The sequence below is a fragment of the Nipponia nippon genome, unplaced genomic scaffold (genome assembly GCF_047370975.1).
Source record: "Nipponia nippon isolate SJK-2023a ecotype South Korea unplaced genomic scaffold, ASM4737097v1 scaffold_3, whole genome shotgun sequence".
In the NCBI taxonomy this organism is placed as follows: Eukaryota; Metazoa; Chordata; class Aves; order Pelecaniformes; family Threskiornithidae; genus Nipponia; species Nipponia nippon.
The window spans coordinates 117948489-117974806 of NW_028262347.1; the positions used below are offsets into that span (position 1 = coordinate 117948489).

General features: G+C 35.1%; 1 protein-coding gene across 3 annotated transcripts in view; it reads left to right on the forward strand.

The window, feature by feature from the left end:
* The window catches only part of ATRNL1 (attractin like 1), a 528683-nt gene that overhangs the window by 65842 nt on the left and 436523 nt on the right, over window positions 1-26318 (forward strand). For all 3 annotated transcript variants that reach the window (XM_087766532.1, XM_087766530.1, XM_009476061.2), the window contains exons 8-10: window positions 10965-11220; window positions 18939-19122; window positions 23159-23313. In XM_087766532.1, coding sequence (XP_087622658.1) covers window positions 10965-11220; window positions 18939-19122; window positions 23159-23313 — 595 coding nt within the window. The remainder of the gene's footprint in view (window positions 1-10964; window positions 11221-18938; window positions 19123-23158; window positions 23314-26318) is intronic.

Genomic DNA, 26318 nt, shown 5'->3' on the forward strand with positions numbered 1-26318 from the left:
TAATTTTGCTAATCCCTACTTCTTATGCTATTTTCCATTTATTTTCTCTGTACCACTCATGATTTTCTGTAAGTCCATCATATCCTCTCTCTATCATTTCTTTTTCATGCTGAAAATTCCTTGCATTTTTAATAATCCTCTAGAAAGACGCTATTTCATACCTTAGATAACATTGTGTCATTGCCTCTTCCTCTTCTAGTTCTGTTATATCCCTTGTGAAATAGCGGGAATCGCAGTCTTTAGTGTACTGGTACCTCAGAGATTGATGTCATAGATTTAACAGTCTAATTTTTTCCTATTAATGCTTGATGGTATTTTAGCTTTCTGAAAATCTGCTCTTGGCTTTGAACTGGTATTTTCACAGAACTATTGGTTATAACCTCAACATCTCATTCTAGTCAATTCAAAACCCACCATCGTATGTACAGACTTGAAATTGTTTTTTATTCCTATGCATCACTTCATGCTTATCTATGTGAACTTTTATTTATCCTTTTATTTGTCCTTGTATTGCACATTCAGTATTATGAGATTCTTCTGCAATTCTTTACTTTTGACCCTTGTCTCAGCTATTTTGAGTAACATAGTATTGCCAAAAAAACACTATAATTTTTCCATTCATCCCTGTGCCAGATTGTTTCTGAGTATGTTGAACAAACAAATCCCAATTGTAGATCTCTGTGGGACACCACTAATGACTTCTATTCATTTAAGAAGTGAGCATATTTTCTTCCCCCAAACTTTTCTTTATCAAATTATTTACCTTTGTGTTAACTGCCTTGCTTGTCCCAGAGCAGCTTAGTTTCTTTAAGGCACGAGGAACATTATCAAGCATCTTTTGGAAATTCCAGGTAACTGTATCAACCAGACCTTCAGGAAAACCCAATGATTTGCAAGGTATAACTTCTGTTTTCAAAAGTTGTTAGACTTTTCCTCAGTCTGTCTTACCCATGTGTTCACTGAATTCTGTCCTTTCTGCCTGTTGCTTTTCAGTCTCTTGGTAATGACACAGTTTTAAGGAGGGAGTTATACACTATGGACAGGGGTCAGCTGTATTGTTCTTAAATTCCTTCAGAGCTGATTCTGGTGACTTGTTGCTGATTATTTTGTCAGTTTTGTTTTTCTTTTTTTTACTATAACCTTCTCTATTAATTTCTGCTATGGAAATGCCTGTAAAGTCTACCATGAAGAGCTCACATGGGAAAATTAACTTCATTTTATTGCTGTGGCTTTATCTTCTTGGAATACTTCTTCAGACTGTTGGCACCACAAATTACCTAGCTTCCTGTATTTCTAATGCATTTGAAAAATGATTTATTAGTACTTTATATATAATTCTGCAGGCAGATTATTAAACTGTTTCATGGCTTGCCTTTATATGTCTCAGCGTTTTAATCTGCTGGAGCTTTTGAACCTTTATTTTGAAGTATTCTTTTTCTTCTAATAGTCTCCGTGTAAGCTTTATTTATGTTATTTGTAATGGGAAATTTTGTGTGGTGTGTGGTGGTTTTCGTTGTTGTTGTTGTTTTTTTTTTTTTTTTTTTTAAATAGGAAGCATTCATGTGATCTGAGCAGATGTCCTTAAAATATCTTCATGTTGTCATTACAGATTTTATCCTTTTAGTTATACCTTTTAGTTTCTTTTTATGATCAGTCTTCCTTTTATATAGTGCCCCTTTTGAAGTTAAGCAGAATTGTAGTAGTGGGTGGATTTTTTTTTTTTTTTTTTTTTTTTTTTTTCTTCCCTGGCATCTATTGCTCTTCCAGAGATGACAAATCTGTGCCTGGCATGGTTAATACTGTAGAGGTGTTTTTCAGTAGTAATATGAACTAGATTCTGTGCATGCCCCAACATCAACTCAAAAATTGCTTTTCTTCTTGTCAGTTCCCTGATTCATTACTAATGTATTATCTGTTCTTTGAAAGGTCAGATCTTTCTGACTGGTATCTTTGGTTATTACAGTTCTTGTAGAATGTGGACCTTTTAGTTGGAAAACATTCAAGTAATGTATCATTTAGCAGTTCAGAATAAAGGCTTAAAATATCATTTAACCTTTTTATTTGACAGTGCTAATATTTTCTTAAGATATTCCAGACTAAAGGGTAACCATTTTAGAGATACTTTTACCAGCAAATATGAAATGTAATAGGCCTGTGTTAATTCAGAGATCTTTTTGGATCTCAGTGAGGAAATGCAACTCTTGTTAAAGAAAGCTACAAGCAAGTGTGTAGTGAAGAAGCTGCTGCTGTTGTCAAAGACATGTGTTTATTAGTAATTAGAATTCACTAATAATGAACACAGCCCCACACATGTTAAATAATTAACTAATATGTTGCTTGTACTAGTGATTATGTCAAATGTCAAAAATTACATGTGCCAAAAGGAGCTGATCATGTAAGTTGAAGAAATTTCAGGTGAAAAAGTACATCCTTTTGAAAGAAGTTCTTAAATTAACTTGTTAGGATAAACTTTTGGTATTTTTCCTTTCAGATGTTCAGTCTGTTGAAAAAAAAACAGAAAAATAATTTAATGCAAATGGTAGTAGAACATAATACCTAGAGATGGCAGCTTTGAGCTGTGTTTTGAGCTGTGTACTAGTCAGTGTGTAACGTTTTCTTTATAGTTGAGAGAAAAAATATCCACAGAGAAGAAATTAGATTAAGTTTTTGACTTGAGCTCCTGAGATTTCAAAGCCTAGCGCTACACCAGAGTGAGAGCACAGAGCTAGTATTGCCTGATTGTGGTGCAAGGTAAATTGAAGCTATATAATTGACTCTGTGGAGAATGAAATAAGTTACTGTGCCCATTTCCCTCAGAAAGCTTCTTTAGTTAAAACTGAAGTACTGTACTTCTCTATTCTCAAGAAAAAAAGATCAGAAGACTTCCACTGATGTATAGTTATAACAAGTGACTAAGACTTTTTATGCATTTATAGAGGAGAGATTATGAAAGTGTTCTTGCTTTTAGACCAGCTAAACTGTTGGATAGTATTACCTTCAGTGCCTCTTCAGACTGGTTATTGGGAAGGTGCTACCTATATCTGCCAGCAATTGGTTCTCCCATATCTCAAAGATTATACATAGTTCCTGGCATCTTGATACTGAAAAATGTCAACATACTTTGAAATAATTTATATAAGAAATAGGATTATGAAGAGACTGGAGGAAATGGCTTGTGAGGTTTTTAAAGTAGGTACATATAGCTTTACTAAATGGTGACTAGATAGGGAGTTAGACAGTAAATTGATAAATACTAGATCCCTGGAATAAAGTAGAAAGGGAGTTGCATGTGGGGTGAGTCTATAGTCATTGCTGGGAGTTTACTCAGTAGTGAGCTTGTGGTTGTATCACAGAATTCGACCTTGTAATTAAACAGTTGCTAGTAGTCCCAATACAGTGGAAGGATGACTGGGCACTGAGATTTGTTTCCTTTGAGAGTGGCAATAGGAATGAAGAAAACAGGCAGGCTAACATAGTAGTAATCATAAAGATGTTTTCCAGTATACGGACCATTTTATATGTAGTCAAATTTAACTTGACTCATTTGAGTTTTATGAATGTTACTTCCAATTTTAAAACTTTATTAAAAAAGGGTAATTGCTTTGATTCCTTTTCCAAATTAATTGATATTGATGTTGAGTCTGTATATCTCTTCTGGTATTTTTTATTAGTCTAATCAAAAGCTAGTGTTAACAAAACAAAAAAGAGTAAAAACTTTTTCTGCTTTAATATGAGTGAGACAAAATCTTTCACTAAATGGTTTGTTATTATTTTACGTGCCTGTTTTTGCTGGCTGTGGTAGTGTAATTTGGAACAGCACTAGGAATGTAAAAGTTTGGTGTTTTTTTTTTTTTCTAACTATTAAAAATTCTTAGGTTGTATGACCAAGTTGCATAGTTTTATTATTTTATGACTTTAAATTACATCTTATGCACAACTTCCTTTCTAATTCTGATTTGCAGACCCAAGAAGTATGAGAGAAGTAGGTTAGATGAGCTGTCATACACTTTTTGCATGTAGCCTAGATAAAAGCCTACTCAGAGTTCCTCTTCAATTAAGTGGACCTTCCTGATCAAGAGATTGGTTCCTTTACATAAAAAAAGTGATATTTTTCATTCCTTGTTTCAACATTATATTCCAATTGGTTTGAAAATGAAAGTCTAAGCCTGATCGGCTTTTATGTCTAGCAAATCTAAAAGCAGATGCCTAGTTAATACTTTTCTATGCAGTCTCCATTACTTATTCCTTCCAGTATGTTTAATCCAAATATTAAATGTACAGAAGATCAGACTGACATGTCTGCTAAAATTCCAGCTTATATCTTCAGCAGTTTTAAAGCTCTGTTCACATAGTTTTATTTGCTTGCTTTTCTTCAGCCTATTTTCTGTAACTGTAGGATTGTTCCCGCAAACAAGTAAATTTCAATTTTTTTTTTTTTTGCCAAAAGTACACTACCTTATTTTCCTGTCCTATATTTTGAATGGCACTGTAGTCTAGGAAAAAAGTTATTGACTTTTAAGATATATAGGAACCAACTTAATCTAATCCTTCAATGAATTAATACCTTTAGTGCTGGCCAGCAACAACGTGGAAAACTGTGGAAATAATGAAGAAATAAAGTGACAGCACTCTTGATTAGGCTAACCTCCTGACATACAAATTGCTGCAGTGTCTACTGTCTAGAACTTGAATTTGGTCCTGTTGGGAAGCTTAGGTTATACTATGCTCCTTGTGTGACTTAGCAGGTTCCCCTTCCTCAGGTTCTCCTTCCTCAGGTTCTTCTTCGGTGAGGATATAGTTTCACAATAAGCTAAGAATAATAAAGCAGGCTGCAGGAGGAAGAGTTAAGTGAAGACTGCTTTCCAGTCTGTCAGCCCTGATCTAATGGGAGGATTATGGGATCAAGTAGGGATGTTGATTATTCTTTTTTTTTTTTTTTTTTCTTTTGATATAACACATGAAAGAATGTTCTTGATGTTGTTACCATATTAAAGGAGGTAGTGGTCTGAGGAAAGGAAGAGGAGGCATTAGACAGTCCTAAACCAGGTGGCACATATTGAATGCAGAAAACAGGCTTGTAATGGATGAGTTATTGCCAGATGACTTCTTTTGAGTCTTACTTGTATTTTGCTTGGAAAAAAAAAATCCAGAAATTTCTTAATGATATACAGGTTTGACTAAACTTTTAGGAATTTCAGGTAAGCATAGAGAACAAAAGTTTTGATGAAATTTTGAGTGCTGTTAGTTTACATAACGTTAATTTATATACTATATGCATTGGTACAGTCTAAGGGAGGAAAACAGATAGATAATCTTGTTTCAAGAAAATAGAGAATGACTGTTCTTCATGTGGTTTGTGAGTGGCATTTCGTTGGCCAAATTTTCAGGAACAGATTGGACTTATATAAGAATTAAGGCAGAAAACTCGTTTCTGAGAGATAAGCTTTTCCATGCAGCCATGATATGGTTAAGAAATACAAAATGAAAATTATGTGGTTATTTTAACATGATTGATTTACTTCCAATTCATTATAAATGGATTATAAATTGCCTCCTTATGCATTTCCTTTACACTTTTTTTGTGGTAATTACCCGATAAGATTCTTTTGGAATGCAGGCAGGATTTGCCTAACAGTTTAGTGTTCCCAGGTACAGTCGGAGCAGCTGATAAGTATTGTTCTTTTTGGAAAAAAGAAAAATTGCAAAGTCTAAAAGAATAAAAATATGGGCTTTAGAGAATTCTTGAATTGCTGCATTTATATGAAATATAAAATCAATATTAACTCTGAGATATGGTGTATGGAAGAGAGCCTGTCCAAGGTCAAAGGAACTAATGATTTTGGCTGTCTGTTCAGGATTCAATGTGAAGTACGTAGAAGAGTTACTCTGGTCTGCCATATAGTTTGTTGACTGAGACTTATCAGACAAGTGGGTGCTCTTACTTGCTCTTTTGGTGATCTTGTTGAGTAACTTCCTTGCTCTGTTTCAGTTTTTTCTCACTGTAAAATGCTTATTGGTGAAGTGATTTGAAGTCTTGTTAAAACTATGCAAAAGCTAGGTGATTTGAGGCATGATTTTTCAGGAATTACCAAGTACATGGCCTTGGAAATCAGGAACACGAGACAGCTGAAGCATACTGGATCACTGGTCATTTTTCCAATATTTTATCTTTTTACCTCTATTACAAATAAGTATTCATTTACCTGTTTTATGGAAATTCTGTGGGTTACTTTGTCAGTTTTTATGAAACTTCAAATGCACAAATCACCATGTTAATTTGTGATTACTCGCTTAAAGGAGGATTTATTTTTGGATTTGAAGCCTTTATTAATTTACAGAAATTAGTGCTTTCATGTAGATCCTGAATGTCTTTGTTACTGTAACTCTAAGGATAAATGCACATTGAAAGATTTTCTCTTTCTGACTTCTAAAAGAATTTTGCCCTCAAATTATAAAGTTCAGACTGCTAAGCCAATCGCCAGTTGTTTACCAGAACTCTGTGTTTTTCCTGTGTCATCTGTTTAATCACACAAAGTAAGTGATTTTTCAAAGTTTTTGGTTTTGTGTTCTTTTTTTTATTTAAAAAAGAAAAATATTTTTACTTTTACAATTTGGATATTGTTCATGATCATCCAATGGATTACTTTTGTTATTGTTTGTAATAGAAAATTAAATAAGGAAGAGGCACTCCAGAGGTTGTTTTCATGGAATCACAAAGAATAGTTGAAGTTGGAAAGGACCTCTGGAGATCACCTTGACCAGCCTCTCTGCTCAAAGCATGGTCAACTACAGCAGGTTGCTCCAGACGTCTTCCAGTTGGGTTTTGAATATCTCCAGGGATATTCAGTTCCTCAATGTCTCTGAGCAACCTGTTCCAGTCTTTGACTATCCTCACTGTAAAAAGAAATTTTTTTTTTTTTTTCATTTAAATTGGATTTCTTGTAACCGAGTTTGTGCCCATCACCTGTTGTCTGCTCACTGGGTAATACTGAGAAGAGTCTTGCTCCTTCTTTTTTTACCCTCTCCCACCAGGCATTTAATTTTATTTGAATTATTTGGTTATTTAAAAAAACATGTTCTCCAAAGATGCTGATGATATCAATAAGGTGACAAAATTAAGAGGAATTTTACTGCCTTAAATTGTCTTAATTCCTCCAGCAAGCTTTCCAAATTGTGACAGTTGACTTTGAGTTCTTCTCCTGTATTTGAGCTATTCTCTTGTTTCCATTTTGACTAGTGGAAATGTGTGTGTCAGTCATTACTCTGTAAGAGAAATACTAGATCAGACTAATATTTTCTTCTTCTCTTGAGAAATGGGATTTAACTGTTTTGTTCAAATCCTGGCTTTAATCTTATGCTTCCTGCCTTCTGCTCTCATCCTCTGTGCCCAATATGCACAGTCAACTATTTACAGATCATATACCTTTTGTCATCTTCCTTTATCATTATGGTTCATCAAAAATTTCTACTGAAATAATTTTCTCAGGGGAAAAAAGCTGATTTGAGAAAATGGAAATATTTATTGGAAAGTTTTGGTTCCATTGAAGCTAAGAGGAGCTATACTAGCTGGTTTTTGTTTTTTTTTTGTTTTGTTTTTTTTTTAATACAGCTGTTTGTTGGCTTGCACCTGAACAGTTGCCAAGAAACCAACTGATGTGATCTGTAGGTGGGAATATCATGAATGAGTGAGCTGCCTACCTGCTCGGTTTACAGCAAGAAATTTCTCATTTTTGGTGGAATTCCCTACTGAGCAGGAACTCTGAATTACAAGTTCAATATACAGTGTAGTTTTATGTACTTCAGTTTGCATATGGTAATATTTATATGAAATTTTCATTGAAAAAACTCAAGGTTTTTAAAGGTTTATGTAACTGCTTAGATAATTTTATTAATGTGAAGTAATATATCCAAAATGACCAAGGTTAATTTATTGAGGAAACATTCACCTTCACTAACTGCCACCGTGATGAAGAGTGTTGCTTTTGACACATGGTACCAAAACTTTAAAATATGAATGTGTTGGAGGCCTTCTATCTTCTTGGTGCTTATCTGCCTGTTGTTTTGTTATCTGTTCCTTGGACAGTCTGCCTCTTGGTCTTGTCCCTCCTCCAGGCTGAGGAGTACATCTTTTAAATCTTCCATCTGGGCCAGACTCTTGACACTTTTTCTCACTAATTTCACAAGGACTCTCAGTTTTATACTTTTTTGTTGTTGTTGTTGTTTTTCATCTCATTCCTCTTGTGGTATGCTCTTATTATAAACAAATATCTAGTATGCTTTATTCATTTAAAGATCAGCAGTTTTTGTGTACTAGCACTCTTGAAGGTCTGTATCTTGTGTGTTGTGTCTGTCAGAAAGCCTCACCTGTAGCATATACCTTGATTTCTACTTAGTTTATAAGTAAGTTAGAAAGGTAGTATAAGCTTATAAAGGAATTCCTTCTTTTCTTCACAATCTTTAGGCTGCTTAGGACCATTTGCACTTGTATCCTTCCTACGATCCCTTCCTGATTAAGCTTTCCAGATAAATGTCCACCTTTGTGTGCGTAGGACGTTGGCTTTTATCCGGTATAACTATGCATGTAACTTTTTTCATTTTGTATTTCTTCTGCTGACTTTGGTCTGTGAGCCTTTCTTTCTCCATGTTCAGCTGATCATCACTAACTTTTAAAGTGTTTTTCAGCAGCACTAGGAACTTCTTAATCTCAGAAATAGCCCTGAGCAAAGCTTAGTTAAATCTGTTTTTGTGGTTGATAAAGCAGTTGTCATGACCTTCTTGTCTTTTTCTCTGTGAATAGTCTTGTGTACAGGATCTGCTGTGTCATTTATAAAGATTGTTCCTCATAGAAGTGTTCTTTTATCTGAACTTTGAATCATTTAAGCAGAACTGTGAGGAGGACTTTCTTACTGTCAGCTGTCTGAGTAATCGTTTCAAAGTTCACGCAGCTCTTGAGGTCACCTTTTTTTGTGTAGTGTCTTTCCTCAGTGTCAGAAATCTTTTTTTTCAAATATTGTTATACAGCACCTGCAACTCCCTAATTAGCTCTGTCTTTCTGCTGTAGTCTGTTATCTGCATTTAAAAATAAAAAAAATAATTGGTCCACTATGTTAGTGATGCTGATTTGCCTTTTGAGATCGATGGGGCAGTGTAATGAATGAGCCACATACATACAATCCTTTCAAGAACAATATTTGTTCAAGCCATTCCTTTGGATCAGTGCACAGCCTCCTTATAGCTTTTGTGGGTCTTCACCAAGCTCTTTGAAATGTTGTTTTATCTCATAGGAAAACAATGAGTTCAGATATATATATGTAATCCTACTACAAATTCCTGTTGAAGGATGTGAACACCTTTTGTTCCAACACCACCAGTCCAAACTAATCGGTAACACAGAGTATCACTACATAGGAGCAACTTTAAGTTCCAAATCAAGAAATGTTTACCTTCCTCAAATGGAAATATAGTTGCAAATCCTGCATAAATTTCAAGTCTACTCTTGAAGACAGGTCAGGCAGTTTGGTTGGCCATTTACTGACTAATCTCTCTGAGTAATGAGGAAGTTTTTCGTGTGGTCCTGGACTCTGTTGTTTACCATCAACCGCAGGTATATAGACAGGATTATAACCCATTCAACCTTTGTTTTGCTGGACTAAATAGAGTGTCATTCTACTGATCATCTATATTTTACATGCCTGCCAGTTTGAGTTCATCTTTCTTGACGTGTATGATGATAATAGCATGCAGTTTACATTTTGATTTAGATCCCATCAACTCCTTGTACAATAAGTCTGAAATTTCCGCATGGCTGATCCAAACTTCTTATATTAGGTAGTTTCTTTATCTTCTAGCCTCTTTTTCTGAGGCTCAGTGTTCCATGCCAAGCAAAACTTTGCCAAATGTGCTAAACCTGCAGCTTCCTTTTTTTTGTGTGTGTGGTTTTTTTTTTTTTTTTTTTTTTTTTTTTTCTTTTCTTTACCCAGGTAAGATTGAATTTAGGGTAAACCCTAGAATATTACATTGCAGTATGCAGAAGATAACTGCCAACTACACAAACACAAGGGATGCAGAGTGTATGTGGTTCTGGTATGTCCTAGCAAAGACTAAGTATCATTCTCAGAAACAGAGGCAGTTTTTTCTACCCAGGATAAACTGTCCTTGAGCCAGTCTGTGAAGCCAACAAGCTGGAATTTGTTCTGTGACTTTTTGTGCCTTGGTTTGCTACTCTAGATGAAGTTTAAGATTTAGTAAGATTTCCTTTCAGTCAATATTTAAGTAAATCATTCATTACTTATCAAAACAGATGGCATTGCTGTTTGAGGTGTTTGGTTCATGAAGACTGGAAAACCTGTTTTGCATCCCTTTAGAAGAACTCAGAGTACCCTCTTACGGGATTTGGTTTTAGCACATGTGCCTAGGAGGATGCTATACACACATTGTCCCTTTTCTTTGGACTCTGATGACTGTGAAGTTTCTCAGGACCTATGTTACTTTGCTATTAAGAGAGAATGTGCTCTCTTGTGCACATGCTGAATGAAATCCCCGTAGACTGTGTGGAAAATCACATTTTAGTTCTGTGAACGGTTCCTTGAGAAAACAATATAATATCCTTTCTGTTTAGTTTTTTTTCCTAATAGACTGCTGCAGTATGAATTAGAAGAGCCATGTAATTAAAGTTTTTCTGCTTGAAGTAATCCAGTTGAGATTCATTTTGGTGTCATTTTCATGGCTGGGTTTATTTTTCAGAGAAATAGTCTCCTTATCATCATTGTCGGTTTAGTTTAAATATCATTGTCTGGGATTAGTGTCTGATACTGAGCTGGTTAATGTCGTATTAGTTAAATGTGAAGATTTAAATCAGATTGATCAGATATGAAATATTACGCAGCACAGAAGCATGCAGTTCAGATGTTATCTTTCTGTAATCCATTATTTGCTTTATCTTCTCTCCCTTCTAATTTTTACAGGAAGACATCTACATGTATGGAGGCAAAATTGAAACAAATAACGGGAATGTTACTGATGAGCTGTGGATTTTCAACATACACAGTCAAACATGGAGTTCCAGATCTCCTGCAGTACTTGTACATGGCCAACAATATGCTGTGGAAGGTCATTCAGCACACATAGTAGAGCTGGACAGCAGAGATGTGGTTATGATTATCATTTTTGGATATTCTGCCATATATGGTTACACAAGCATTGTGCAAGAATACTACATCAGTAAGTCACTTTCAAATAATTTTTTTTCATGTACTGATAAAAAAAAAAGGATTTAAAGCGAACATACCTGTTTTCACGAAGAAAAATATGTATTTTGCAAAATAATAAAACCTCATCTTTTTTCCTTCAAATTATGTGGATCAGATTTCTTGTTAAACAGTAGCATTTCATACACGTTTGCAGTATAATGGCTTTGACTATGTGTTACTGTGTACATGGCTGTGGTACTCTAAAGGGGGTAAAGGTTGAAACCAGAAATTCCACAAAGTGGTTATTGTTGTGTTGAGTTACTTTTCTTTACCACAGACTTACTGTTTTTACCACAGAGTAGACAGAGTAAAAAAGAATAACTAGAGCAAAAAGAGAAAGGGCAAAACAGAATACAATGAACAGTGCCTACTCCGATAGTTTAGTTATTTTGAAGGTTCTTTAATGTTGCTGTAATGTTTTCATTCTGATTTTCGAAATGTAATAGCTTAGTTCATCATTGTATGTAGGGTTCTCTCTAAAGTGTATACATGTTGCTACTAGAGAAAATAAGAGAAAAATAATATTAATTTTTTAAATAACCTGCCACATCTCTCTGGGATTTCCCTTGTGGGTTCTTATGATGGTAGTTTTGAAATTTTGTAACAATGTTGAATAAGGATAAAAGAGAATGGGAATAAGAGGAATAAGAGCACCATGATGTGCTTTATCCACACTGAAAAATTTGATTAAACTGCATAAAACTACTATAAAACCCTGGTCTTAGAATGATGTTTCACAACAATATTGTAAGATTTGTTAAGTATTAAAGGATTTTTGTTTAAAAAAACCTCAATTTCTGAAAGGTTTTTTTTTTTTTAACCTACAAGAGATTTTTTTAACCTACAAGAGATTTTTTTAACCTACAAGAGATTTTTTTTTTTTTTTCTTGAAGATAATATGTTCTAGTTTTCTGCGTGCTCATTCACTCTAATGTCTATTGGAACTTTGAATTATTTGCTTCTTCACATGCTGCTTATTTGGTCTGGAGTAGAAATACCAGTATTATTCTCACCTATTATCGTGGTTAGTTTAATTATAAACAGGGAAATGAGAAGGATGAGGAGTATACGATTCACTTTGTAGTGTGAAATTTTCTGTCTGGTGGATTTTATTGCTGGCCTTATGGTTGAAATGTACAACTTGTTCCTATTTTAATTTTTTTTTTAATGTTAAAGCTATGTTTGTGGAGGATTAATAAAACAGACCATAACTAAGCATATGTAAACCAAACAAACGAAGAAAAAAACCTCAAACCTTTCATACCATGGTGATAAGCTTTGAGTAGGAGAAAGCACTTATTTCTCTGGCAGTTATTATGGCTCTGAATTATTCTCAAGTTTTTATGTCTCCTTTCTGAGATGATAATTTTATCACATACTAGTGAGAAATTTAGTTTCTTAGAGAAACTATGCTTCATTTGCATCAAATATGAAGTAAACTTAACAATATAGGGTATTACTGTGGAAACTCATTGGTTTCGGTGAGTCTGCTCACATGATGAAAGATGATTGGTGCATGCAGTGCTTTGCAGAGCATGGTCTATATGATGTAACTGAACCGTTTCTGCTGTGGATAATTCTCATGTTTCATTTTACCTCATTGCATCTCCCTCCTTCCCCTCCCTCGTAAGGTATATGAATTTTGTGGCAAAATTTCCTGAATTCTGTGTCAGCTGTAGCATTTATCTACCGTTTTGCAGCTGTAAGATCATTTTTCACCATAAAATTCCAGATGGAGGTTTGAACTAAGAATGACTACTTTTCTGGGGGGAGTTTAGCAGCTTAGAATCCAAACTTAGAAGACATAGGAAGTGGTAGAAGTATTGCTGTGAAACCACCTGAATAGGAAAGAAAATTTGTTATAGAAAAGAGCTTCTGATGTTATGGAAAGAAAAATGAGAGTCCCATTTTCTCTCTCTCTGCTTGCTTTTAAAACATACATTGCCTTAACATTTCAAATTCTACTCCTTTATTCTGTCTGAATGTTATCAGTCATGGCTTTTGGTTCTAATAAAGGCTATTTTCAAGTGTTTGCCAGATGCCTACTAAAAGAAAGAGGCAATTTACCCTTTGGCTCATATGAATTGAAACCTCTAGTGATCCAGTCCTGTTAATTAACTTTGATTAACTTGATATGTGGAATTCTGGTGCTAAAGCCTTCTTTAGTCACTGTGACCCTGATTTCCATGGCGTCCGGGTCAAGAAACATTGAAAGAAGTTTAAATTATTTGTGGATTCCCTAGCTTTTCACATAGGTATGCAGTTCTTACTAACAAAACATGTGAATCAAATGCGTGTGTGGTCTGAAAACTTTTCTGACATTGTCTGATTAGTGAAGAAAGTAATCTCTATCAAAGTCAAATACGTTCTGGAAAAATTGGAGATGGTTTTTAGGCAGATTTTCGTTATGCAAAAGCACAGGAATTAATTTCTACTCCAAAGGTACGCTGTTGTTGCAGAAACAAAAGAGCTTCCTGTTGTCCTTTCTTGCTATACCTAGACTTACGACTTTTGAGGAACCAATAAATCCTGGTATGGGGATTATGTGAATGATTTTACTAACTTGAACCATAAAGCTTTTCTGGGTTACTCCCCAGGGAAATTTATTTCCCTTTAGGTTAGCAATACCTCATAAACCTTCTAAGAATCTCAATGTGAGTCTCAAGGTGAATATAATAATGGTGTTTTGTTTTAGCTGAGGCTTATAAAAGCTCTTTATGTATTAAGAAACTTCTGAATAAGTCTTCTGTGATTTTATTGTGTTTTTTTAGAAGACAGATTTGGTTGGAATAGCAGCACATCATGCTGTTTTTTAGGCTGATTTTTTTTAATGACTTTAGAATTAGGTTGTAGGTTGCTTTTGATTAAATTTTTTTCTTTGAAATAGTGTTAAAAGAAATGGCCCTATGATGTAACATGAGTTTCCTCTGTTTAAGTAAGTTAGCATAAGCTTCATGCTTGCTCAAAAAATTTTAAGGTTTGTCACTGCAGTGAAATGTAGATGGCACACTGAGGTGCTTCTTGGACATTTTGGTTTTTTTACCTAATCTGTTCAAAGGTTGTATTGTGGTAAGGCCAGATCAGGCCAACGTATCTACCTTTCCCTGGATTTTTTTAGTGGATTTATTACTGCATATTAAAAAAAAATTTTTTTCAAACATATTTTTAGAAACAACCTTATCTCAAAATGCTATTTTAATTATTTTATTTTGAATGATAAACTGCAACTTTGCGCAATAATAATTTTTTCTTGATTTGGCCATCCTAATCAGTTTCATACAAAGAAATGAACTGAAAAAAAGAAAGAAGGTTTTGTCTCTTATTTAACTTGCTTTGCATTCTTTGATGGTGGAATGGTGTTACATCTTTGGATGTGTTTAACTTCCTGTGAGAAAGAGGCTGGAATTTGTCATCTTGGCCATCAAAACCAGTGGTTTTTAAATGTAAACACCATATTTTATAACTCCTTTCAAAAAATATATGAGTATTAATCTTAAACAGTTTGCGTTTTGTTCACAGTCTCATTGGAAAATAGGTTATAATTTTAGTGACTAAGCATCTTCTAATTCATAGCCTACCTTTATCAATGGCCAGTTTATATTCAGTTGTTTTCTGATACGTTGTTTAATGTAAGCAGCTCATCTCCCTTCCTGGAATTCTCTTTGAATTATATTTATAGATATCAATCCTCCCTTTTGCAAGGCTAATTAAGGCAACCTCATCTATTTTGCTGTTATTCTAATAGTTCATCTCTGTGCCTTTTCCACAAGGAGTTCATCTCTCTTGAGCATGGATGATTAGAAAGCCTGTGGGATATTCTAGGTGAGATTTCACCAGTGCCTGGCTAAATAACCTTAATCCTACTTTATTGGGATCACCTCGCTTGGTATGTAGTAAAATGACATTTGTGCCGCATCCATGAGAAAGTCATTAATGGCTCATAGACTTTCTCTGATGAAGCAGTGCTCCTACTCGTTCTTCTCAGTCATTATCAACTGATGAGCTTCCATTTTATAGAAGTTCATGTTGCTAATCCTAATGCACAATATCTTTAAGTTATTTTTGAATTTTGATCTATTTTTTCCAGTAGCCAAGATCATCCAGTTCATTCTGCATGTTTTTTCTGCTGCTTCTGTGAATTGAGAGTGTCTAAATTTATGCAATTATTACACCTTAAATTTGTGATAGTGTCATAAAATGCACCCATTCTGATCCTCAAGAAGTCTCCCTGGTAATCTCAGTACCTCTCAGGATTGTTCATTGATGCTTCTTGTTCAGTGCCCAAATCCCATTCCGTTATAATGGCTTGTTTACTAATTTCCCATTGTGACACTATAGTAAGGACGTTATTGAAGCCCAGATACTGAGAACACCTACACTTCCTTCTGTAGATAATTGTTTTTTAGGTAAATGTGATGTAAATGGTTTGGTAAATGTATATTGTCCAGTGAAACAGGTTGCCATTATTTCAACTACTCTTATTTGTCCTTTTTTCTAAAAGCCTTTGTTTTAAACCTCTGCATATTACTGAGGCGAGGTTAAGGTCTATAATTGTCCGGATCTTGTCTCTCCTCCCTCTGGTCTTTAACGTCAGCACCATGGTTGCTGTTCTTTGGTAATATCTAGCCAGCTTTATTTAAAAAGCTTGCTACTGGGCCTGCAATTTCACTTGCTATGTCTGTCAGAATTTTGGAATGGAGTCGTACCCCCAGCTTCAGTACATTAAATTAGAGTTTAGCGTCTATCTCAGCTGCAATTTGTTTTTCTGTTTACATGTTTTTGTAGATGCCTTGTTTCTTTTTTTTCTTTCACTTGATCAGTCTCCTGGAAATGATTGTGGTAAAGCTGGACATGAAGTGCGTGATTCTGTTTGACAAAAGCGACCAGAATATTGCAGCATGTAACTGTGTCCAGCTGTTTAGTGCCCGACAGATTTAATTATCTGAAGTTATCATAGTGACTTGCTTCAGGAGAAACTTTATGTGGTAGAAATCTCTGGAAGATTGCCCAGATGTTGATAAAAAAAGTCAAATTGCAAATGAAAAGTAGAAGCCCCTATTACTGGAATGATTTTCTTTTTTGTGATTGTTTTCAAAATTCATTTAACCTTATTTTTACACTGTCTATTAGACTTACAAATTGAAATCTAGGAAATTAAAAAAAAAATCCCTATTTCCTTATTTCTGGTTTGTTTATTCATAGAGTTCTTTCTGTATTTGGCTTTTAAGCTGTTGAGGATGCAGAGTTTCACATGACTGATTTGATCAATCGAGTACTTCATCTGATCTAATGAATAGAAAGAGTGGGATCTCTTTGAGTATGAGAAGTGTTATGTAAATACTGTCAATACAAATTGTATTTCTGTTTAAAAAAAAGATAGCTGAAGATCCATATCAATGAACTGATTAAAAAAAAAAAGCATATCATATGCATAGTAATGTCTTTAAATTCAGACGGAAGTGTTTTTTTTGTCTGAATGGTGCAATATTCAAGATGCTGAAGAAGTGTGGAAGAGATCAAAACTGCATATATACATTTCAGTATTTAAAATTCAGGCAGCTCAACTAAATTTTAGAACGGGAAATAGAAGGAGAATCTGTAATACTGCTTTTGACTTTTATTTCGGAAAGATGTTGCTGTACCTCTGCTCTCAATTTTAGGTAGTTATCCATAGCATATGTTTTTTTTTATTATGCAAGAAGAAACAGCTATTCATATTTCTGCGCAAGTCATGTAAAGCTATGCAATATGCAATATGCAATTTTACTCTGACAGTGTTCTAAATGCTACATGAACTAGTCAGATATAAATGCAAAATATTCTATTATGCATATGATCAACACCTTTGTGTAAATTTATGTGGAGAAATAGTCATTTTTCCCTGAAAAGCGTATATGCCAGCCTTTAGGATGATCACTGTTTAAATGAAAAAATGAGGATTGTGTTGGTGATAGAAAGATGTATCTGCAGGTTGACTCCTCACCAACCCTTTTACATAAATCATATCAGGTAAATATGTTCGTTAGCAAGGTAATATGTATGCAAAATACAGTATTATTGGTACAAATTTGATGTTTGTGTTCAGAGTTGCAGTTCTTAATAGCTTGATAATATCCAACTAGAGATTGGAATAAAATACTAGTTACATTACACTACATAATATATATACTTATGTGTGTATATATATACATATATACTACTTACTGAATAATGTAAGTATACCGTGTCAGATATGAATAGCGTATTACACAAATATCAGGATTCATACACACAAAAAATCAGCACAAGTCTTGCAGTTTAACCTATACTTTATAACTTGCTGTACTCACTCGTTACTGGAAAAAAAAGTAACTTGCTTATAGAAGCAGTGCCTGGAAACCATTTAATGAAAGTAGAATAGCAATAGTAATAACTGAAAGTCATGAGTCTTTTCACTGAACAGAAGAATCCAGAGGAAAAAGAGGTAATCGTAAACTACCTACATAATATCAGATAAAAACTGAAATGGAATTTAAACTAACTTTCAGATGAAGCAAGGTGTATGGTGTCATGTGCTAGCCTTGGGTAAATACCTTCATAATGGCAGCCAATTCAGGTTAAGAATTAGGAGACTGCTCCATTTTGGAAGTCCTTGTCCACGCTTTCTATTCTTCTGACATAATCTTCAAGAGGCTGTAGGTGAATTATTTCTTCCATTTCATATCTATAGAACTGGCTGCCTAATCATCATAGGTTCTTTTGAGTAGGCTGGCTTCTACAGGAAACACTTACCTCCTGGCTTGCTCTTATTGTGGCTTATGTCATCAGCTCGGAAGATGGAGGGGAAAAAAATGGAAATTTCAGGGCCACAGGCAACAAGAAGTCATTTAACCTCTCTACCTTTTTTATAGCTATGATAAAATAGTTTCCAATTCTGTTCTATTCTTCAGTCATGATAGCTATTGTGAACGGTTTTATTTGGTGTCTCTTTGCAGTTATTAATGATGTGATGTAAAATGTGGATTTAGTGCCAGTTTAATGAGTTGCTATCAAATTATCCTTTTGTGAGTTTTCGACAGCTGAGTAGGTATTTTTGCAGTTAAATAACTAAGAAACAGTAGTTGGAAACTGATTTTAGCTGAATAATTTTACACTTTACTAGCAAAGTGTCTATCTGTGTCCATGCGTACTCTGAGCTACCTTACGTTACATGCTTCTCACAACTCACAGCAGTTCAGTTTCTGCCAGGCTTCTCCAGGCAGTTTCCCCATGATTGAGTACAGGTGTTCCTAATGCAGCTGAAGGAGCTGGAGCACTGAATTCTCATCAGCCATCTCTGGCAGGACAAAGTTAAGGTTGAAAGAATTCATTGTAACTCTTGATTTCATATTTTCCAAAATGTTTGGACTTTTTCTTTTCCCGCTTACGTGTGTGTGCTGAACTCACACATGGGAGAGTATGAGATACTGCCTGGCACCTGTAACAACAATGTTTTTGTGATTTAATTAAGAATAGCAGATAACAGTCTAATAACATTATCCAATTGCAGATATTTTGATACATTGGTTTAAAATTGCTTCTTAAAATAAGTCCCTAGTTATTGCTGTATTTAGAATTATAGTGAAAATGATTTTATATACTTAAAACTCCTAGTATTTTGTGTTAGCAATAGTAAGCCTTAAGCCTATATCTTTCGTACATCTGTTCCAGGGTCTAATTCTTGGCTCGTACCGGAAACAAAAGGAGCAATTGTGCAAGGTGGATATGGCCATACTAGTGTCTATGATGAACTGACAAAATCTGTTTATGTCCATGGTGGATACAAAGCATTACCTGGCAATAAATATGGATTAGTGGATGATCTTTACAGATACGAAGTTAATACTCGGACATGGTAAGTGGGATTTCTAATGTAGGAAACCAAGTTATTCGTTACTGAAAACAAACCCATAAGCATAGAGTAAGGTGGAGTAAGGTTCTAGCAAAGTCACGTAGGTGCCTCCATATCCTTTGCATGTTGCAGAACAGTGCATTCTCTGCAACAAAATGGAAGAATTGTGGTGAGGGATTAGACTTTAGCCAGTGGATTAATGGAGCTACACATTGAAGGAATGGCAGGGAGGAAGATTTGCACATGTTCTACAAATTAAGAAAAGGTTCTCATATCCAGACATAACCATCATGCAGAAATATTACACATGTACTGTTTCCACATGGTAGGAATATACTGCTGATGCACATTCAAGTACCTGTTATTTTATAAATAAGTAGAGAAATCTAAGACCTGTGGAAGGTTATTTTTCACAAAACTATCAGAAATAAGAGAGAAAATTCCTGGTATTATATAGAGATCCTTAGTTATTAACGTTCTTGGTGTTTCTATTTTTGTCAGTTCCTTGTCCCTCGAGTTTATTGTAACTTATGAATGCTACTTATATGTTATGTATAGAAAGTAACCTTAAATGTTTTTTCTTACCTTAGAGATGATTTGAGATCAAGAACTATTTCTTGGAACATTTTATCATTGCAATTTAACATTTGTGTTGAGCACTAATGGCTTAACTTTAAGCATGCAAGACTTGCTCTCAGATGTTGGAAATATGTGGGTTTGATTTCACTGAGGCTCTTGATTTTGAATGCCACTAACTCATGGCACTTGGAAACATTATTACAAGAACTTTTTGTCCCTTTTAATGTATTTTTAAATTGCTGGAATTTTAATGCTCTCTTATTATGCTCTATTCTTGGAACAAAGTAATATTGTATCCTTTGAAGGTCTGTTCAACAATATAATAATAATTATTGGAATATTTTTGTTCATTATTCATCTAAAAACTAATAATGAATGCTATTATGTACTCCATACCAATGTGGCATTCTCTGCAGCTTCTAGAGAACTTAACTCTTTTATTTGTTTTGTGAGTATTACACTGGAAGTCAACTGTACTATGGGACTGAAAACTGGCTGAGAGGATGGGGTAGTACCACGTAGTAATAAAATCTTTGTTTACCGTGTCTGTGATGTAATCAGTATTTAAAGCACTCAGTGAGGCCACTGAGCCTGAACGTGCCACTGGCTAGGTGGGGTATGAGGAAGAGGTGGAATCATGACAGCTTTCTCGTGCCCATGTACATGGCTTTTTCACACTCGCGTTTGCTTGTCCTCGCTGTCTCTGTTTTTCTCTTGCACTCACTCTCTGTTTCTCTGTCTGATCTGGCTGAGGTTCATATGCTTCGCTAAGTCTTGGTATACAAAGCTGATTACTTGTTTTATTCAGTGGCATGTGGGTTTTCATTTCTTCATATCAATTAGGCATAAGATTTATGTTTCTTGGAATGTGAGGGGGTGAGATATTAATTCCTAGTGTAAACATTATTTCTAACCTAGGATGGAGGATTACAGTGTTTGTAATGCCTGCATTGCTTTGCATTATTTGCATACCGCTGCAGTTGGCAATTGGGGGGCAATGTGGTGCTGGGCTTAGATAATGGCCTGAAACAGTGGAAGGACCTGCTGGCTCCTGGATGTTTCTGTTACCATTGTAATATCATGCTGCTGTATGCAACGCTTGGCATCAGTATAGTTAACATGGACTAATGTTTGCAGATACACGTATATGTGCATAAATAATGAATTCAGTGCAAAGTGTGCTGACACTCTCACATAATTTACGTGAGGTTGGTATGTGTTGGAGAGTTCTGAAGATTGGTCTCATCAGTGATGCTAATGAGTAGTGAAAATCATGGCCAAATTAACAAACTTGGTCTGTATTATACTTCCACTTCTGCTGAATCCTGGGGAAAAGTTACTGTTATCAGGAGGGATGAAACTCAGCACACAATATGCAAAAATTAGGGGGAAAAAAAACCCTGTACAATGTGGGGACCAGGGCTGGAGCAATGCAGTTGGGTGACAAGTAGAAAAGTGTGTAGCCCAAAAAAAAACCTGCGAGGATTGCTGTTATATCCACTGTGGAGAGGAGAGTGTCCTTAGTTTTCCCCGGAACAGTGTACAGCTCTTTGGGCCTTTGGTGATCAAGACAAAGAGTTGTAGACAGCTGCAAGGCAGGATAATCAAGACAGAGCCTAGTGTATAGCAATTAATGTAAATTAAGAGGTGGGAGCTGTAGAAAACTGGTAAAGCAAAAGACAGAAAGAAATCTATAGTCCCAATGGATACGGACAACAGGTTAGTATATTATCATTCTTTCAACTCATAGCAGCAGTATTGCTCCATTACTAGTTGAAAATACATGTTAAAAAGGGTGTCTTGTTCTATTTCCTTGTCATTCCTAATTTTGTATGTTGTTAACAGATGAGTTGAACCCAAATATCATGTTTTTCTGGGTAGGTACCATAAGTATTCTGTATCAAGTTAATTCCTGGTTAGAAACACACTTAAGTGGTGCTTTATTTTCAAAGTATATTAATCAGAAATACACAAAAAAAATGCAAGTCACTTAACAAAAAAAGGGTTAAAAACAGAAGCATGTTGGTGGGTATGCTGGTGACTTGAAGGAATTATTGCATTTTTAAGCAATTAAAAAAAAATCTCATTTACTTTCATTTAGTCTTTGGTGTTTCCTTTGATGTTACTTTATATGGGTAGGGGGGACTCTATTTAAATGACAATATGAAAACTTAGGTTTAATGCTTTCCTCTCAGCTTGTTTAAACATATGATCTCTTATCACTTAAAAAATATCTCGAGTTTATTGATTGATTTACATCATTATGTCAAAACAATGAGACATACTTTAAACCCTCTCCCCCAGACCTTATGATGATGTAAAAATATTGAACAAATGTTATCAGTGTGATTCAGGAGAGACAATATTTTTCAATCAGAAGGAAAGATTGTCAAGTCAGTATGTTCGTTACAGGAAACAAATGACAAAACAGTTTAATTGTAGGTGTGATCAGTGTGCAGTAACGCAAGTGAAAGAGTCTAAACTTGAAAACTGTTAGATTACTGAGACAAATAAAAGGTTATTAGGGGAATGCAAATAACATTCTGTACTGGCAATCTAATCAGCTCCTCACAAACGTGCCTACAGCTGGTCTACTTAACTAATTCAATCTGGCAAAACCCACAAATGGTTACTCTCTCCCTTGGTAAGATTTATTTGCTGTGATTGAATCAACTTGGTATTCTGTTCTTTCTACTAGCCCCACACCTGCCACTTTAAAACTGTAGTATTGATAGCTCTTGACTACTGTTGGGCCCATGTTATTGCTCTGCACAAAGCAAAACTCACAGACAGACTAAAATGAATGAAGAGAGATCAAAGACTCAATGAGTGTGGACTTTTTTTTTTTTTTTTTGTACTGAAATTCTGTATGTTTGAGCCTGCTAGCCTGAATACATTTATGAAGCAGTGCAAGTGTTTTTCCTCATAACTAGAATGACTTCTACCATTTCTTTTCCAGGCTTGAGTGTTCAATTAATTAAAAAAAAAAAAATCGAATATTCAGGATTGTCTAAAGATTCTTTTAGACTTCTAAAGAATTCTTCATTGCGTTTCTTCAGCAAAAAACCCAACGTGGCTAAGAATATATAAGAATAGGAATTAATAATACGAATGAGTTATCATTCAGTTTTGAGTAAAATGTACCATATCATTATTCTCTTCTGAAGAATGTAAACATGATATAGTTTATTGCCGATATGCTATTTGACAAACTAGATTTCTAATTAAAAAAACAAAAAAAGCATGGCGTTCTAAATGAATGCTAAATATATTTGTTGTAACATGAGAAAACTCATAATCTTAAAAACAATCAGAATACATTTAATCATATTTACTGAGTAATGGCTTCAGTTTAGTGATTTCCTTGTATTTTATATTGTTTTAATCTATAAATATTGTTGATGCGTATATATAGTTTTTCATGTGTTAGTATGTATTAATTTATTCTTACGTTTTGCAGGACTATTTTGAAAGAGAGTGGCTTTGCAAGGTATCTTCATTCAGCTGTCTTAATCAATGGAGCTATGCTCATTTTTGGTGGCAACACTCATAATGATACTTCCCTGAGTAATGGTGCAAAGTGCTTTTCTGCTGACTTTCTTGCATATGATATAGGTATGTATGGTATTGTGTTTTTCTCATCTGAGTTTTAATTATCACCATGTTGCTTTCTCAAGTCTAGCTAATGTGATCCTTTAAAGTCTTGGTCCCGAACACCTTCAAGTTATTAATAAATTATATCGTAAAATTAAAAACAGGCTTTTGTTCCATAATAGTCCTAAATTTTTAGTTTGGGGGACCAAGCATAGTAGCTAAAATAATCAATTTCTAAAAATGTGCCTAATACTATCTTATAATATCAATAGCAGATATGTTGCTAAATGAATTGCAAGAATTGGTGCATTTGGTGTTATGAAAGTATGTTGAACAGAGACCCTGGTGGTTACTACCTCCAAGTGTTGATTGATTTTTTTCATACTGAACATCTACATAGTACTAATAAAATATGATGCTGGAATTTAAAAAAAAACCAAACAAAAACGACACAACCCCTCCCCAAACCAAAACACTTCCCCACAAATGACATTTGAGAGGTTCCTATAAAAATATTTGGAATTGGTGGCAGTTTGGAAAATGCATTGCTCAGTGCTTATATCAAGGCACCACAATGGGCCTGGATTAAGAATCAGGGAGTGGAGAAGCCAAGGTAGGCGAGGCAGGGCTAGTCAGGTGGTGATACTCAGGAAACTAAGAAAGGTTCATCTGCCACAAGCTGAAGAGCAATCTGGAAACATCGGAAGTCCACACCACAAGAAGCAGAGTGTAGAGAAACGGCCTCTTGGGAGACTGATTGTGGTAGATAGCTGGTTGTAGCTGAACAGAGGCAGGTTGGGGCTGATAGCTGAGATGCGTGGGTATCGTCCTCTGACAAGTTGCTCTCCCCTCCTCCTGCCTCTTCCTATGCATTTCAGATTGGAGTATTAATTAAAAGATTCCTGCCTTTGAGACTGAAATACATTACTTGATCAGGATAACTGCCTTGGTATGTGTCTGTTTCACATGGAGCAATACTCCACCTGCAGTCTAGCATGAGCAGTGTTCCTGAGTGGGAGGAAAATTCTGGGGAATACTCCCCCATATAGACTAACAGGATAACTACATTAAATGAATCAGGTCAATAATAGACTATGGAATACTTTTGCATTGTTATGTTAAGGATAAACTGTTTCTATGGACAACCATACAATCAAAATGGCTGTTATTTGTGCTCAGTTTCATGGGAGAGAAGATAGTCTTAGGAGGATGGTGCTAAAAAAAGAGTTTACTTCTGGAGCACCGAAACCTGCTAGCATGCAGTACAAATGTCAAAATACAGAATTCATTCCCAGTTACCCGAGTTCAAAAGAAGTGAATAGTAACAAAAGAACCCCACAAAACTTTGCTGACAACCAGCTGGGAGGAGGCTGGACTGTCATTCAGGGAGAATGAGATGATTGGAAATGACAGTCATAGGAAACAATAAGAAATTTCTTCTGCAAACAGAAGGCGCATTGCTGGAAATGACAGTGGCTTGTGTGTCTGAGTCAGGAGCGGCACGTGGCTGTGGAAGTTGCCTGTGCAGTCCTAATGAAAAGAAGAAAGAAGCATCAAAGCCATTCCAAGGCCCTGGATATTTTTGTAGAATTTTGGCAGCACACATTTAAGAAAGACTAACTCAAACAGGGCTCTGCATGGCAAGTGGTATTAACACCAACTGAAGCATGAGGAGCCTTTAGGAGATAATAAAAGGATGTGGTATATTTAATTTTGCAAGAGAGTGCCTGAGAGCAGAGAAGATTGTTCTTTATAAATATATGATAAGAATACACTTTGGAGGAAAACTGTTTAAGGTCAAAGACAGTCTCGAGACAAGACTAGATGGGTGTAAGCTTTCAGTCTCTAGAATGGTTCCAACCGTTAGAGCTGTGCAGTTATGGAAAAGCCTCCCAATAGGATTGTGGAGGCTGTAAATATAAGGGAATTTAATGAGCCCATAATCTGTTTCCTGTCTTGCTTATTGCCACTGTTGTTCTTACCATAAATAGTTTTTCCCTTCCCTAATGTTCACGTCTGTATTTTATGCATAAGCTGCAAATATAAACATACAGGTCATATTTGGGCCAAAAAATACAGCCACTTGTCCTGGGAATTAAAAATTGGGAAATGTTTCAGAGGAGTCTGGGAAACGGACACGTGCATGATCCTGTTGTGAATAGCTTCTGAATAGTGCCTGGATCTATTTTTGGCAAGCGTTTATTATCTGAATACAGTTGTAGAAGAGGGTGAGACAAGATCCTTTTTATAGGACTAGTTGATGGCTTGTTGTGGCTTTGTGTATCGATATCAACCACTCTTGTGTTTGCTCTCATGAGAAAATAATCGGTAATTTAAGTACATGGAACATATATATGCTGTTTCCTGCCAGTTTCACTGAGTGTGTGACTAATGCCTTTTCAGAACAGTTGAATTTTTTTGATGATATCCCTGTATTACATATTCTGTAGTTTCTTGTTGGCATCTGATGGTGTGAGCTATTGATTTTGTTCTCATTTGAGTTGACATCTGGTTTTAATTTTTAATGAAACATAACTCCCTCCTCATTTTAGAGGATGATATTGGTCTACATTTATTTGTGGAATCTGCACTTGAGAATCAATAGTACGAGTCCCAGGATCTGAATAATTGTAGCTTTCTGACTTCCATGCACCAGGAGGTTTTTATCCTACTTCATGAAAACTTTTTTTGTTTGGTTGGAAACAATATTTCTTTTTTTCTAGTTGATTACAATATTCTATATGGTATTCATATTTTCTTGCAAGTCACATTCTCCATGTGTTATCAAACTGATGAAGTACAAAAGAAACAGATGTAGTAATTACTCTTTAAAAAAAATTAAATCTGTGAAGATTGATTTGATACAAACTTAATCTTCTTTATTATTCATTTGGCCAAATTAAAAACAGTGTCACAGCACATTAGATACAGACATACTTTTTCAGGAAATAGTAAATACTTATTTTAGTAAGAATTGGATAATTACGGAATGGGTATATTTCAGAATTTTATTTACCTTGTATCAT